Source organism: Babylonia areolata, chromosome 13 (assembly GCF_041734735.1).
Source record: "Babylonia areolata isolate BAREFJ2019XMU chromosome 13, ASM4173473v1, whole genome shotgun sequence".
In the NCBI taxonomy this organism is placed as follows: domain Eukaryota; kingdom Metazoa; phylum Mollusca; class Gastropoda; order Neogastropoda; family Buccinidae; genus Babylonia; species Babylonia areolata.
In genome coordinates this window covers 6,618,292-6,634,330 of record NC_134888.1, presented here as the reverse complement: position 1 = coordinate 6,634,330, position 16,039 = coordinate 6,618,292, and the positions used below count along the sequence as shown (strand labels likewise).

The window sequence follows — 16,039 nt, the reverse complement described above, 5'->3', positions numbered from 1 at the left end:
TCAGTTATGTCCCCCTTGAAAATCGGATTCTTCTTCTTCTTCTTCTTCTTCTTCTTCTTCTTCTAATTATTATTATTATCGGTGATGGTGTTGGTGGTGATGGTGGTGCTTTATTTTATTTTTATTTTTTTTAATTTGATCCAATCTAACGTCAACTGGTTTTGATCTCACATTTTCTGATATGCTATTCCCATAAAGTAGGATTATTGATTGTGATCTTCAGCTTATTTTTCTGCTGCGCTATTTCCAAATCGTATGGTTATTATCATTATCTTCATCGCAACATCATCATCGTTTTTCATATTTTCTACTATGCAGTTCCCATGTCGTAATCAATGAAGTAGTTGTAAGGAAGAAATAGGAGTAATTCCCACATCGTAACATTGTCTATGATGATCTGCAGCTTGAACATTTTCTTCGTATCAAACTCTATCTGTGTTTGCAACCTGTATATTTATTTTCTATGTCTCTCTCTCTCTCTCTATCTATCTAGTATCTATCTGTCTGTCTGTATATCTGTGTGTTTGTCTATATATTTGTCTGTCAGTTTCTCTCTTCCCTATGCGTGTGTGTGTGTGTGTGTGTGTGTGTGGTAGGTGTCTACCATACACGCACATGCTTTCAATCACGTTCTGACACGTGTGTTTGCCCAGTGCTAGAACCTTTCCTCCTCACACACACACACACACACACACACACACCATCCCACCTACCCATATCCAGCTTCCTCAACAATCGAACAGACCGATGCACGTGTAAACAGAAACAACAAAATGTGGGGCCTGAGGGTGTGGGGGTGGGGAGAGGAGGAGGGACAGTGTGTGTGTGTGTGTGTGTGTGTGCTGGGGAGGGGAGTGGGGGACAAGATTGATGAGGTCATAGGGCAGCTGATGACATCGATGACGGATGGGCACGGGATGGTGGGGAAGGTGGGGGGGGAGGGGAGGTGGGTCCGTGTGCCCTGTCTCTACCATGTAGCGCTTTCAACGATACCTTGCTCTCTGTGTGTGTGTGTGTGTGTGTGTGTGTGTGTGTGTGTGTGTGTGTTTCTGCATCCCCCCCTCTCTCTCTTTCTCTGTTTATGCCTTCCCCACCTCCCTTTCTCTCTCTGTTTCTGCCTACCTTCCTCTGCCCCTCCTCTCTCTCTCTCTCTCTCTCTCTCTCTCTCTCGGTGTTTCTGCCTCCCCCCTCTCTCTCTGTCTGTCTGTCTCTGTCTGTCTGTCTGTCTGACTGTCTGTTTCTCTGTCCCCCCCCCCCCCCCATCTCTCTCTCTCTCTCTATGTCTTTCTCTCGTTCTATCTATCTATCTATCTATCTATCTATCTATCTATCTAATTCACTCTGTCTCTGTCGCTTTTCTTTTTCTTCCTGTCTCGCTCTATCTTCTCTCCGTCTCTATGCCTCTCTGTATTTTTATCTCTCTGTCTCTGTCTCTCTCTCTCTCTCTCTCTCTCTCTGTCTCTCTCTGCGTGTTTGCGTCAGAGCAATGTAAACTTTATGATGCCCATCTGTTTTGTTTTGTTCTTTCTCCTGTGTCCGTCTGTCTGTTTTTCTACTTGGTTTTCTCTCTACGTTCTACTTTGCCCTCCCCCCTTTGCCTGTGTGACACGGCCAAATTTGGTGGGTCCAGATCCGTTTTGTTGTATTTGCTCACGTGTCTGTTTGTCTCAGTCTGCTTGTCTGTACGCCTCTCTTTATCTGTATGTCTGTCTCTCCGATTTCTATATTGCTTTCTCTCTAGTCTCAACACAGACGTTTGACGTAACTGTTGAATTATACCTTCTCCTTTCATGATGATGTTTTACACAAACTTGATGTAGGCCTGACCATAGCAAAGGTCTGCTATCTGATCCAGTAGATATCGTGTAGCGTATATGGATTGTCGCTTTGACTCCTCCTTGAAACTTGAAAATATGAAAACTGAAAACTTCAAAAAAACCAAAAAAATTGCTCCACAGAGATGTCGGGTCCCTCCATCGTTAGCACCACGGCGGGGGCAGAGGGAGGAGGGGGAGGCGGCGAGAAGGACGAGGTCTTTGAGGACTTCCTGGACGATCCCTACAACATGGCCATGTACGTGGTGCTGCCCCTCATGGTCCTGATCTACGGTGGCTGTGGCTTCATCTACTGCATGGCCAAGCTGCACAGGTATACCTACAGCAAGTGGAGAAGGTTTATAATTAAATAAAAATAAAAAAATAAAAAAAAAACTGTTGGTTGTTCGTATGTGAAATAAAACTCACTTTTGATAAGAGGTATCCCAGGTGCTACAAATGGAGACAGTTTATCAAAACTGTGGGTTGTGTGTAAGATAAGACTCATTTTTGATAAGACGTGTCCGAAGTACTATCAACTGAGAAAGTTTAAAAAACTAATAATAATAATAATAAAAGAACAATAACAGAAACCGTTGGTTGCATACAAGATAAAACTCACTTTTGATAATAGGCTCCCCAGGTTCTACAAACGGAAAAAGTTTACAAAAACAAAACAAAAAATGTGGGTTGTGCGTAAAATCAGACAAATTTTTGATAAGAGTTGTCCCAGGTACTACAAATGGAGGAAAATCATATATTATTATAAAAGAAAAACAACCAAAAAACAAAAAACACACACACACACACACAAAACCTGTGAGTTGTATGTAAAATAAGACATATTTCTTACTGGCCCAGTATTCCCCCAATATCACAGATTGACATAAACTTACAGTTGGGCCAACAGCAAAGTGAGAGCTGTATGATCAATGGTTTCTCCATTGCAATGGAAAGTCATTTACAGCTTAGTCTTTTGTGAAGGACTACGACTCTGAAATAAGGAGGCAAGATTGCACTGGCTCTAAGTGCTTGCAGCCTTGGGGGCTAGTTGGCCTTTGGGAACCATCCCAACGCTGACTGTCCTAAAACCCTCTTGGCCGAGAGAGTGGGGATGTAACTTGGGCAAGACACTCCACACTATGATCAAATTTTAGCCCAGATAGTCGGGACAGCGGACGCCGCCTCTGCTGTTTTGATGGTCATAGTCGGACACGACTGACTGTCGTACATACAAGACTCACTTTTGATAAGAGGTGTCCACCGTTTCAGACCACAGGTCTGTCCTCATGGAGTGTGTTAGAAAAAGATGCACAGGTACTTCAAAGATGGACAAGGTTTATCTTGATAACTAACGCCTGTAGGCTGCTCAGACCGGATTCACCCAGGCAGGCAGCCTGTTGTGCAAATGACCCCCGTGTTTGTAAAGCGCTTAGAGCTTGTTCTCAGAACGAATATAGGCACCACATAAGTATCCATATAAATCAATTAATCAATCAGTTACTCATTTATAAGCACCCACGCGCACACACGCTCATACAAAAGCACGTACATGCCGACAACAAAAAGTTCGTCTGACCCTAACGGCACTGAATGCATGTTTGAACTGAGTGACCTCCCATCGAGACCGGCACAGGGTCCACTTTGTTCACACCCAGGAAAGAGACAATGACGAGCGAACAGGTGACCGAAAAGTTAATCATATTTCTGTTCGAGTTCAATGATGTGCATCAACTCAATTACTCTCTTATCTGTACCCCTGATACACCCCGTTTAGTTTTCGCACGCACGCACATGCACACACCTATGCGCGCAAGCACACACACGTAGACACACACACACACACACACACACACACACACACACACACACAAACGTACGCGCACGGACTTTCGGGTGGCACTGAGACTGTACAAACTGCAGCCTTTGTAACACGGTAGCTCATTGGAAACACAGCGATACCAATGACAGAAGCCTACCTAATTAAGTCTGACTTCAATCATACGCAGAATGACAATTATTGATAGCGTGTCTGTCGTGATCAGAATGCACGAGACAAACCCTCTCTGTCTCTGTCTCTATATGTCTGTGTGTGTGTGTGTGTGTGTGTGTGGGAAAACCTGACTTGGATAGTGATAACAGGAACTATTTCAGCAATGCAAGGATCATCATCTTCTTCTTCTGCGTTCACTCGTATGCACACGAGTGGGCTTTTACGTGTATGACCGCTTTTACCCCGCCATGTAGGCAGCCATACTCCGTTTTCGGGGGTGTGCATGTTGGGTATGTTCTTGTTTCCATAACCCACCGAACGCTGACATGGATTACAGGATCTTTAATGTGCGTATTTGATCTTGTGCTTGCATATACACACGAAGGGGGTTCAGGCACTAGCAGGTCTGCACATATGTTGACCTGGGAGATCGTAAAAATCTCCACCAGGCGCCGTCACCGTGATTCGAACCCGGGACCCTCAGATTGACAGTCCAGCGCTTTAACCACTCGGCTATTGTGCCCGTCGCAAGGATCATTAAAACTTCTCTCTCTCTTTTTTTTTAATGACAATATCCCCATCATTTCCCCTCCACTCCTCTGTGTGACTGATGGAGTGAATGTCCACGCCTTGTTGTGAACACTGCTCATTCAGTCTTGAGGGGAAAATTGTCTCCCCCCTCCCAAAAAGGATGACATTTTTGTAATTTATCAATACGCTATCATTTCCCTATAATCCACACCTGTCAAATGCTTCTTTGTTGCTCAGATTCTGCCGACGCCGGGCCCGACGTAACGCCAAACGGAAATTAATCCAGAAAGACGACAGCGACGACGACGACGACAACGCCATCGACACCACCAACACCAACACCTCCACCAAAGGCAACGCTGATCGTCAGAAGCGCAGTTCTCTCGCTGTGATAGACATCTCGGACCCCGAGCCTGTCAGAACGGCAGAGCCTGTCAAGCCTGCGCAACGACCTGCGCAACGGCCTGCGCAACTATATACGCAACGACCTGCGCAAAAGCCTGCGCAACGACCTGCGCTAAAGCCTGCGCAGCGACCTGCGCAACAGTGCACGCAACAGCCCGCGCAACGACCTGAGCAAAAGCCTGCGCAACAGCAGCCCGCGCAACAGCAGCCTGTGACGGTGGTTCAGCCTGCAGCCAAGCCTGCGAGGGCGGCCAAGAAGCCTGCGGTGTATCCCAAACCGGAAGTGTCCGTGCATCCCAAACCGGAAGCGTCCGTCACGCCCAGGCCACGTGCTGGCAAGCTTCCGGCCGGTGCTGCTGACGGGCCCTCGCAGTCGGCCGTGACCGCCAGAGCTGTGCGGCCTGGCTACGTGTGAGTAGTTGGAGGTTTCGGTGTCGGTGTGGGCCTCGTGGTAATGCGTACGCCTAGGAGTTTCAGTTTTCAGTTTCAGTTTCGGTATCTCAAGGAGCCGTCACTGCGTTCTGACAAATCCATTATACGCTACACCACATCTGCTAAACAGATGCCTGACCAGTAGCGAAACCCAACGCGCTTTGTCAGGCCTTGAGTGCATGCGTGAATACTTGTGTACCTTTTAGAGTGGGGTTTCTTCTACAGATTTTTGCCAGAGGACAACACTTGCCCTGGGTTCTTTTCCAGTGCGCCAAGTGCGCGCGCGCACTGTACACGGGACCTCGGTTTATCGTCTCATCCAAATGACTAGATGTTCGGTTTGATTTGGCAGTCAGACTTGGGAGATAGGGCGAGGGGCAGGATTGGAACCAAGACCCTCAAGGACTTGAAGGAAGGTGGCAGAATGGTTAACTCACTCAGTACGGCCAGTCCTCTCTTCTCCTCTACACAGACCCCTCGGATGTCCAGTGGGTGTCTCAATGACCCAACCTTTAGCTTCCGTCGTCAGAATTGTGGTATCCTTTGTCAACATTCACCTCTTCAGTATAAGAGCCTTCCGCTTGCAATATTTTGATGATGGTGATAATTGGGGTGAAACGCTGTTAACGTCTTCTCTTTCGCCGTTCGTAGGGAGAGAGTTAAAGACGCTTATCTGCCAATACAGAGTCCGAGAGGGTCTGGGTTCGAACACCGCCCCCGCCCTTTCTCCCAGGTTTGACTGGAGAATCCAACAGAGCGTCCGGTCATTGTGATGAGACGATATAAACCGAGGTGGCGTGTGCGGCACACACTGGAGAGGGACTCACGGAAACATAACATAGTTGTCCTCTGGCAAAAAAAAAAAAAAAAATTATTGTGAATAAGCAATCCACGTCGGTAAGTCCACAGATATATCATGCATGCACTCAAGGCCTGATTAAGCGCTTTAAGTTACGCTGCTGATCAGGCATTTGCCTAGCAGATGTAGTGTAGATATATATATATACATATATAGATAGATAGATAGATAGATAGATATATGGATTCATCCGAACGAAGTGACGCCTTCTTGAGAAAGTGAAACTGAAACTGTTCTTGAGAAGGAGGTTTGTATTTGTATTTGTGTTTCTCTTTTTATCACAACAGATTTCTCTGTGTGAATTCGGGCTGCTCTCCCCAGGGAGAGTGCGTCGCTACACTACAGCGCCACCCATTTTTTTTCCCCCGCGTACAGTTTTATTTGTTTTTCCTATCGAAGTGGATTTTTCTTCTTAATTTTGCCAGGAACAACCGTTTTGTTGCCGTGGGTTCTTTTACGTGTGCTCAGTGCATGCTGCACACGGGGCCTCGGTTTATCGTCTCATCCGAATGACTAGCGTCCTGACCACCACTCAAGATCCATTGGAGGGGGAGAAAATATCGGCGGCTGAGCCATGATTCGAACCAGCGCGCTCAGATTCTCTCGCTTCCTAGGCGGACGCGTTACCTCTAGGCCATCACTCCACATTACTGGAGGATAGAAGGTTACTGGGAGGGGGGTGACGGGGGGCGGGGGGGTCGGGGGGTTAGATCAGTTTCAGTTTCAGTAGCTCAAGGAGGCGTCACTGCGTTCGGACAAAACCATATACGCTACACCACATCTGCCAAGCAGATGCCTGACCAGCAGCGTAACCCAACGCGCTTAGTCAGGCCTTGAGAACATAAAAAAAAAAAAAAGAATAGGACTCCAATACCTGGAGAAATGGTCATGGTGATGGCGTTGACGTTTGTGTTGCTTTTTCTGCTGCCACAGGCGGCTGCTGTTGTTAATGTTTTCTGTTTGTTGTTAGCATCATCATCATCATTGTCACCGTGGAACTTTATTCGTTCTAATTTGTTTTCATTTTCTTTCCTTTAATTTAATTTTATTCATTTATTTATTTATATTTTTTTTTTTTTTTACTCACTTGTGTAAACAAAGTGAGTCCATGTTTTAACCCGGTGTTCGGTTGTCTGTGAGTGTGTGTGTGTGTGTGTGTGTGTGTGTGTCTGTGTGTCCGTGGACTTTAAAAGAATTTTTAATTGCCCTTAAAGATTTTTTGAATGCCCAAGATACACCAGAAACAGCGTTCTCACAGCGAATACCGCGATCGATTTATCGCCCTTTAAAAAAAGCATGTTTAAATGTTATATTTTTGAACGTCAGTTAAGGAGCCACGAAAGTGTAAAGGGTAAGACAGTTTCTTCTCACCCGAACACGCAGGGTTCGAATCTGCTGTTAGGACCTTTTTCTTTTCTTTTAACCCGAAGCTTTATAATAATAAATACAGAACACATTTTAACGATTAGATTTTTTTTTAAGTGTATCACAAGTGAGTCTTGAAGGCCTTGCCTCTCTTGTTTTTGTTGTTGTTATTGTTGTTGTTATTGTCATGTAACGATTGTATTGATCTGACTCCACGCATTTCTTTTCTGTGGGCTGGTTAGCCTGGGGGCAGTTTAATGATTGTTCTCCTCTTCATTCCTTCAATGGGAAGGCCAAGTGTTTGTTTGTGTGTGTGTGTGTGTGTGTGTGTGCGTGCGTGAATGTGTGTGTATGTGTGTGTGTGTGTGTGTCTGTGTGCACGTGCGTGTGTGTGTGTGTGTGTGTCTGTGTGCGTATGTGTGTGTTTGTATGTGTGTGTGTGTGTGTGTGTGTGTGTGTGTGTGTGTGCGTGCGTGTGTGTGTGTGCGTGCGCGCGTGTTTGTATGTAATGTTGTGCATAATTTGTTTTTTCGTTGGTTTTTTTCGTTGTTGTAATCTACATTCTTGAAAGGAAAAAAAGTAGAAAGACACAGTTGTTGGCGCTGTTTTTTGCTAAACGAACTCGCGTTCGTGTGTGCACACACACACCACCACCCCAACCGCCCACTACTCATTCACACACACACACACACACACACACACACACACACACACACACACACCACCACCACCACCACCACTCCTACCCCCCACTACCCCCTCCCACACACACACACACACACACCACCACCACCACCACCACCACCACCACTCCTACCCCCCACTACCCCCCTCCCACACACACACACACACACACCACCACCACCACCACCACCACCACCACTCCTACCCCCCACTCCCCCCTCCCATACACACACACACACACCACCACCACCACCACCACCACCACCACCACTCCTACCCCCCACTCCTCCCTCCCATACACACACATACCACCACCACCACCACTACCACCACCACCACCCCTACCCCCCACCCCACCACTTCCCTCCCCCCCTCACACACACACACACACACACACACACACACACACACATGGCAGTACAAAACGGTAGCCTTAGCTTACCTAGTTCTAAACAGGAGGTCCCCTTGAAACTAGTATATGTAGATGAATAATGAAGGATAAAAACCTGAACGATGGTGGTAGGACTCACTGGCGCTGAACTCGCCCTGTCTCCATTAATCATAGCGGCAACGAAATGGCCGAGCACCCAAAAGCCATGTCACACACGATGGCACAAACCCTCTGTTTCGCTGATGACAATAACGGCCATCGCTTTGAACGTTTGAAATATTCATCGGACTTCTCTGATAACAACGACGTTTCGGGGTGGTGGGGGTGGGGGTGGGGGAGAAATAGAAGGAAGAAGAAAGAAAGGAAGGCATAAATGAAAGAAAGAAAAGGAAAGAAGAAGAAAGAAGGGAGGAGAGGAAGGAAGGAAGGAAGAAAGAAAGAAATGCAGGAAGATGAGTGGATGGAGTAGAAAGAATGAAGGGAGGAGGGGCGGAATGAGAGAAGACAGAAAGAAAGAAAAGAAGAAAGAAGGAGCATAGAAAGGAGAGAAAGAAAAGGAAAGAAGGAAGGAAGGAAGGAAGAGCGGAAGGGAAGAAGGAAGGAGGGAGGAGAGGAGGGGAAGAAAGAGAGAAAGGAAAGGAAGGAAGCGAGGAGGGACGGATTGAGAGAAGGAAGAAAGAAAGAATGATTGAATAAGAGAAAGGGTAAAAAGAAAGAAGAAAGAAATGAAGAAGAGATGGAGGAAAAGAGGAAGAAAGAAAGAAGGAGATACGCGAAGGGAAGAGGAAAGGAAGGATGTAAGAAAGAAAGAAAGAAAGAAAGAGAAAAAGGAAGAAGGAATGAAGGGAAGCGGACGGGGTAAGAGAAAGTAAGAAGGAAGGAAGAAGATAGAGAAGAAAGGGAAAAAAAAAAAGAATCTGGGAATGGAGGAGGGAAGGAGGAAAAGAAGAATGAATGAATGAATAAACGAATGAATGAAAGAAGGAAGGAATAAATGAAGGAAGGAAGGATGGAAGGAATAAATGAGGGAAGGGAGGGAGGTTGGAAGGAATAAATGAATGAATGAAGGAATAAATGAAGGAAGGGAGGATGGAAGGAATAAATGAATGAATGAATAAATGAAGGAAAGAACGAATGAAGGAAGGAAGGAATAAATTAATTAATAAATGAGTGAATGAATGAATTAGTTGCAATGCAGCACTATCATCCCCGAGGAAAGAAAGAAAGAAGGAAAAGAAGAAGAAGAGAGAGAGAGAGAAAAAAAAAAAGAGTCAATGGCCCAGAACCAGTGTTCACCCTCACAGTTGCTAAGGAACGTCACACAATAAACGACAAAGCGAACAGAACCAACTGAAGATGTGACACAACGTCGATACCACTGTCTCCTGTTTTGCATGTTTGTGCAGTTTGTCTTTTGCCGTTTCTGTTTTTTTTCTCTCTCTCTGATGAGAATATCTATGTGTTCATATCATTTTCAAGCACCCTCCAACCCCCACCCCCACCCCCTGCCCCCTCCGTCCACTCACCCCCCCCCCCCCACACACACACACACACCCCGACCCCACCACACCCCTCCCCCAGCCACCACACCCCTACCCCTAAGCCGTGTCATTTTTTTTCTTGAAACAAACAACTTCTTGTCTTGTGTGGATTACGACGACAATAAAACCCGGGGATTGATTTGAACCTTTTGAAATATTCATGACCCCCTCTTTCTGATCACGGTGATACGTGCGTTGCACAGAGCGGAAGACTAGAGGGCAGGAAAGGAAGAAGATATGAAGGAGAGAGAGAAGGGGGGGGGGAAGAGACAGAGAGAGAGGGAGAGAGAGAGGGGGGGGGAGAGAGGGGGAGACACAGAGAGAGAGAGGGGGAGAGAGAGAGAGGGAGACAGAGAGAGAAAGAGAGAGTGAGAGAGACAGACAGACAGAAAGAGAATGGAGAGAAAGAAGAAAAAAAAGGGGTGCGAAAGAGAGAGAAAGAAAGAAGGTGGAATGAACAAATGAAGGAAGGAAGGACAGAAAGAAAGAGGGGTGGAGTGAACAGAGGAAGGAAGGAAAGAATGAAAGAAAGAAAGAAGGAAGGGAGGATGGAATTAACAAAGGAAGGAAGGAAGGAAAGAAAAGACAGAAAGAAAGAAGGAATAGAGGATGGAATTAACAAAAGGAAGGAAGGAAAGAATGAAAGAAAGAAAGAAGGAAGGAAGGGAGGATGGAATTAACAAAGGAAGGAAGGAAAGAATGAAAGAAAGAAGGAAGGAAGGGAGGATGGAATTAACAAAGGAAGGAAGGAAAGAATGAAAGAAAGAAGGAAGGAAGGGAGGATGGAATTAACAAAGGAAGGAAGGAAAGAAAGAAAGAAAGAAGGATGTGAGGATGGAATTAACAAAGGAAGGAAGGAAGGAAAGAAAGAAGGAAGGGAGGATGGAATTAACAAAGGAAGGAAGGGAGGATGGAATTAACAAAGGAAAGAAGGAAGGAAAGAAAAGACAGAAAGAAAGAGGGGTGGAATTAACAAAGGAAGGAAGGAGGAAGGAAAAGACAGAAAGACAGCAAGAGGGGTGGAACAAACAAAGGGAGGAATGAGAGAAAGAAAGAAAGGACAGACATAAAGAAGGTGGAATGAACAAAGGAAGGAAGGAAGGAGGGAAAGAAAGAAAGGAGAACACAAAGAAGAAGGAAGGGCGAAATTAACAAATGGAAGGGAAAAGGAAGAAGAAGAGAAAAAAAAAGGAAGAAAGAAGAACCATGAAAAAGTGATAAACATTCATAAGATGACATCAGATCAGACCAAACCAAATCCAATCCCCATGTGACTGTTCCAGGGAATCTTAGGGGGAAAAAAGAAAGAAAGAAAGATCATTAAAAATGATAAGCAAATCATAAGATCAGATCAGATCAAATCAAACGAGATGATATCATCATCTTCTTCTTCATTCGTGGGCTGCAACTCCCACGTTCACTCGTGTGTTCATCAGTGGGCTTTTTTACGTGTATAGACGTTTTTTTGCATGCTGAGTATGTTCTTGCTTCCATAACCCACCGAACGCTGATATGGATTACAGGATCTTTTAACGTGCGTGTTTGATCTTCTGGTTGTGTATACACACGACGAAAGGGATTTAAGGCACAAGCAGGTCTGCACATTATGCTGACATGGGAGATCGGAAAAAAAAAATCTCCACCCTTTACCCACCAAGCGCCGTTACCGAGATTCGAACCCGGGTCCCTCAGATTGAAAGTCCAACACCCCCGAGAACGGAGTATGGCTGCCAACATGACGGGGTGAAAACGGCCATGCACGTAAAAGCCTACTCGTGTACATAAGAGTGAACGTGGGAGTTGCAGTCCACGAACGATAACGACGAAGAAGAAGAAGCTGGGTCCCTAAGATTGAAAGTCCAACGCTTTAACCACCCGGCTTTCGCGCCCGTCAGATCAAATCAAAATCCCCCCGTGAAAGCTCTGTTCCAGGGAGTCCCAGCACCTCCAGCAGCACATGAAAAATAATCAACAAAATCATAAGATCAGACCAAACCAAACCAAAACCAAACCAAACCCAATCCAATCTCACGGGTGACTGCTCTGTCCCCAGGGAATCCCAGGACCTGCAGGAGCGCATGAAGCACCTGGACGACCAGCTGAAGGCGGCCTTCAAGCTCATCTCCCACCAGCCCGGGAGGAAGGCCAGGTCCAGGCCTGACCTGGGCAACCCCAGGACCACCCTCAGGACCACCCCCAGGACCAACACCACCACCAACAACAACAACAATGACGACGATGGCCACAGCAGGCAGCCAGGGACTGGCAGCAAACGACCAGGCAAATCCTGGATCCAGTTCTTCGTCAGTGATCAGTGATAAGATTTGGGGCAGGGAGGGGGTGGGGGGTTGGGGCATCAGGGGGCTGAGGCTGGGGGTAGGGGGTGGGGGAGAGCGTTAGGGGAGACATGGGGGTGGGGGGGGGTGATACATACACGCATAAACTACTGATCATTCCCTGCTGAATCTTTAGCCACGTGACATTACATTGTGAGAAATACGTGTATATATGTACATATAGAACGAAAATGTTTGATCAATATCATACACGTTTGAGCTCTGTTTGATGTGATACAGTGTTGTTTCTATGATGGACTGAATTCTTTGGTGGAGATGGTGCGGTGTTGTCTCATTCACTGTACACAGTTCTTCAGCGCACTCTTACAAAGCACTAATTGGTTGGAAACGTGTGTGTGTGTGTGTGTGTGTGTGTGTTGTGGTGTGTGTGTGCGCGCGCGTGCCTCTGTGTGTGTGTGCGTGTGTGTGTATGCGTGTGTCTGTGTCTACGTCTGTGAGTGTGTGAACATCTTGGCATGTTCAAGTGGGTGCCAAGTTATCGACAAATTTCTTTCACGGCTCAAGAATTCAAGAGCTGGTACCGCAGGCTGCTAATGATTTCCTTCTGCCTTCAGTCCAAGACAAGGAAAAAAAGGTCTTCATAGTCCTTTGACCAGCAAAGCCTTGACGCTGGTCGCAATAATGGAAGATGCTAAAGAAGAAAAAAATTACAAGCAAACAAAGTCTGAGAGGAAAGGAAATGGCAAACACACACACACACACACACACACACACACACACACACACACACACACACACACACACACACAAATGCATTTGTGGTAAGCAGTTCGGCTTGCATCTTAGTTTGTTTCAATGTCAGCAGTTACGTATCTTCTTGCCCAAGTATTTCACAGAGAGTAACTATTCTGCTGATGATTTTGGGGGAAGTTATTTCTAACGAGGTTCTTTTAGTAGAACGTTCAAAGGCATTAGTTCATAGCCTATTTCTACATTCCTTTAATGTACTTCATAATCATGTTAACGGTTTTAGTTATTATCTTCATTATTGAATTGTTACTGTTAAAGCTAATTTCATGTTAGTTATGCATTTCTTAGTAGTTTTCTACCTTTTCTGATTTATTCTGACTTCTCTTTCCCCTCTCCCTACCCCTCCCCACCTCCACTCCCCCACCCCCCGCACCCCCCCGCACCCCCTTTTTTTTCGTCTAATATCACTAATAGTGAAAAGACACTAAACTAAAGAACGAACACACACACACACACACACACACACACACACACACACACACACATATATATATATATATATATATATATATGCATATACACAAATACGCAAACACGCACAAACACAAACACATAACACATACATCTACACGCACACGTATGTAGGCATCCGCACACACGCACGCATGCACGCAGATATACACACAGAGACATACACACTGTTGTTGTTTTTTTTAGGTAAAATCAAACTATATCGATAGACGTTGAATTGAAGAACACACACACACACACACACACACACACACACACACACACACACACACGTGCACCAGTGAGTAGAAGACTTAGCAAGCGAACAGGGTTGCATTCAAATAAACATTGAGATTTTAAAAAAAAAAGATAAATTTTAGAACTTATCAAAAACATATGTGAAATTTTCAAGATAGAACAAACAAATACAGCTCCAAAAATGTAACGTTGTGGACAATTCTAAATTGCTTCTTTTTTTTCTTCTTTTTTTTTTTTTTGGTTTTTTTAAGTAGCAGCACTTGCAAGAAGTGCCAACAACAATGTAGACTCATTATGTACATTCCTCGCCATCACCGTTATTATCATCGTCAATATCATCCGCTTTCACTTTTTCTCTCATCATAATGATAATAATGATAATCAGCCTGTGATATTCAAAAGACTTCTCCTCCCAACAATTCTGAACTAACCTGCGTTTCATGTTCTTTTTTTTTTCCATTGATTTTGTCAACTGACTTTTTTTTTCTTTCTTATTTTCATTTTGTTTATGAATCATGTGCCTATGTGTGCGTATCTGTTAGGGTAGCTGTTAGATATACATGTATGTTAAAATGTATGTATGCAGTGTGTGTGCGTGCGTGTGTGTGTGTGTGTGTGTGTGTGTGTGTGTGTGTGTAGTCACATTTTGGTGTGTGTATGTAACATAGATATAATGTTTTATGTTAACAAAAGCGTTTTTGAAAAGCACCTAGAGCAGATTTCTGAATAGTGTGCTATATAAGTATCCATTATTATTATGTAGGAATTTCTGCTTGCAGAGACGTCCGTGATATAATTGTCAAGTGTGTGTACATAATGATGCATATTGCGACAGGACTTCATGTGATACTTTCTGGTTTCTCTGTCGACATTTTGAATAAAATACTGTTTAAACCAACAAACTTGCGTTTCACGTTGCTGTTGTCGTCGATGTTGTCTTCGATGTTGACGTTGTCGTCGTCATCGTTGTTGTTCTGGTAGTAGTCATCGTCGTTGTCGTTGTTGTCGTTATCGTCGTTGTTGTCGTCGTTGTTGTCGTGGTAGTAGTCATCGTCGTAGTTGTTGTTATTGTTGTCATTATCGTCGTTGTAGTCGTCGTTATCGTCGTTGTTGTCGTTATCGTCGTCGTCGTCGTTGTTGTCGTGGTAGTAGTCATCGTCGTTGTTGTTGTCGTTGTTGTCGTTATCGTCGTTGTTGTTGTCGTTATCGGTGTTGTTATTGTTGTCATTATCGTCGTTGTAGTCGTCGTCGTTATCGTCGTTGTTGTCGTTATCGTCGTTGTTGTTGTCGTTATCGGTGTTGTTATTGTTGTCATTATCGTCGTTGTAGACAAAGAGGAGAAAAGAGAAACGTGTTTTTTTTTTTTAATTTTCCAGCTACCTGTGATGAATGTAAAAACACGGTTTGCACGTGCCAAGTGTGGGTGAATCGTGAGCTGTGTATGTTCATGTGTGTGTGTGTGTGTGTGTGTGTGTGCGTTCGTATATATATCTATGTGTGTGTGTATGTGCAGTAACTTCAGTCTGAATTTCTCAGAGCTCGGATGAGGTGTGTCTTTTGAGACGCTGGAGTGAAGCCTTGATTATTCCGTACATCAGGTGGGGAAAAATTGTTCAGTTTTTAACCCGTCCTTCTTTCAATGGTTAGTCGTTGGATGATTTCATTAATGATTCAGTTTGCGATAAGATAGTTCTGGAGAAGGTAGTAGTAACTGTAGTGGCTTTCAAAATGTTTTGATTTGTGATAAATTAATACTTTTTTTTCTGTACATTTACAGAATGTGGTGACACTCTTAAATGAATATTGTATTATTAATTGGAAAATGGTATAAATGCATGAGTGGTGTGAAAGGGTGATTAATGTAGGACAGTAAATGTAAGAAATGAAGAGAAGTAGTGAAATCAAAAGGGGGTGAGGGTGCGGTGTTGGTGGTGTGTGTGTGTGGAGGGGGGGGGGGGGGGGGGCGAAGAGGATTAGCCCGAGATTCATTCAGTCTGAAAGAAGGAAGAGACTTACACGGAGTGTACCAAGAACTTAAAACATGGATTAACTCTCTCCATACGAACGGCGAAAGAGACGATGTTAACAGCGTTTCAGCCCAATTACCATCATCAAAATATTGCAAGCGGAAGGCTCTTATACTGAAGAGGTGAATGTTAACAAAGAATACCACAATTCTGACGACGGAAGCTAAAGGTTGGGTCATTCA

General features: G+C 44.8%; 1 protein-coding gene across 1 annotated transcript in view; it reads left to right on the top strand.

Annotated features, from left to right (window-relative positions):
• Window positions 1-1,960: 1,960 nt before the first annotated feature.
• LOC143289324 (uncharacterized) overlaps window positions 1,961-16,039 on the top strand; it is a 24,721-nt gene continuing 10,642 nt past the window's right edge. Inside the window, exons 1-3 of the mRNA XM_076598324.1 lie at window positions 1,961-2,148; window positions 4,576-5,154; window positions 12,069-12,318. Of these exons, the coding sequence (XP_076454439.1) occupies window positions 1,961-2,148; window positions 4,576-5,154; window positions 12,069-12,318 (1,017 nt within the window). The remainder of the gene's footprint in view (window positions 2,149-4,575; window positions 5,155-12,068; window positions 12,319-16,039) is intronic.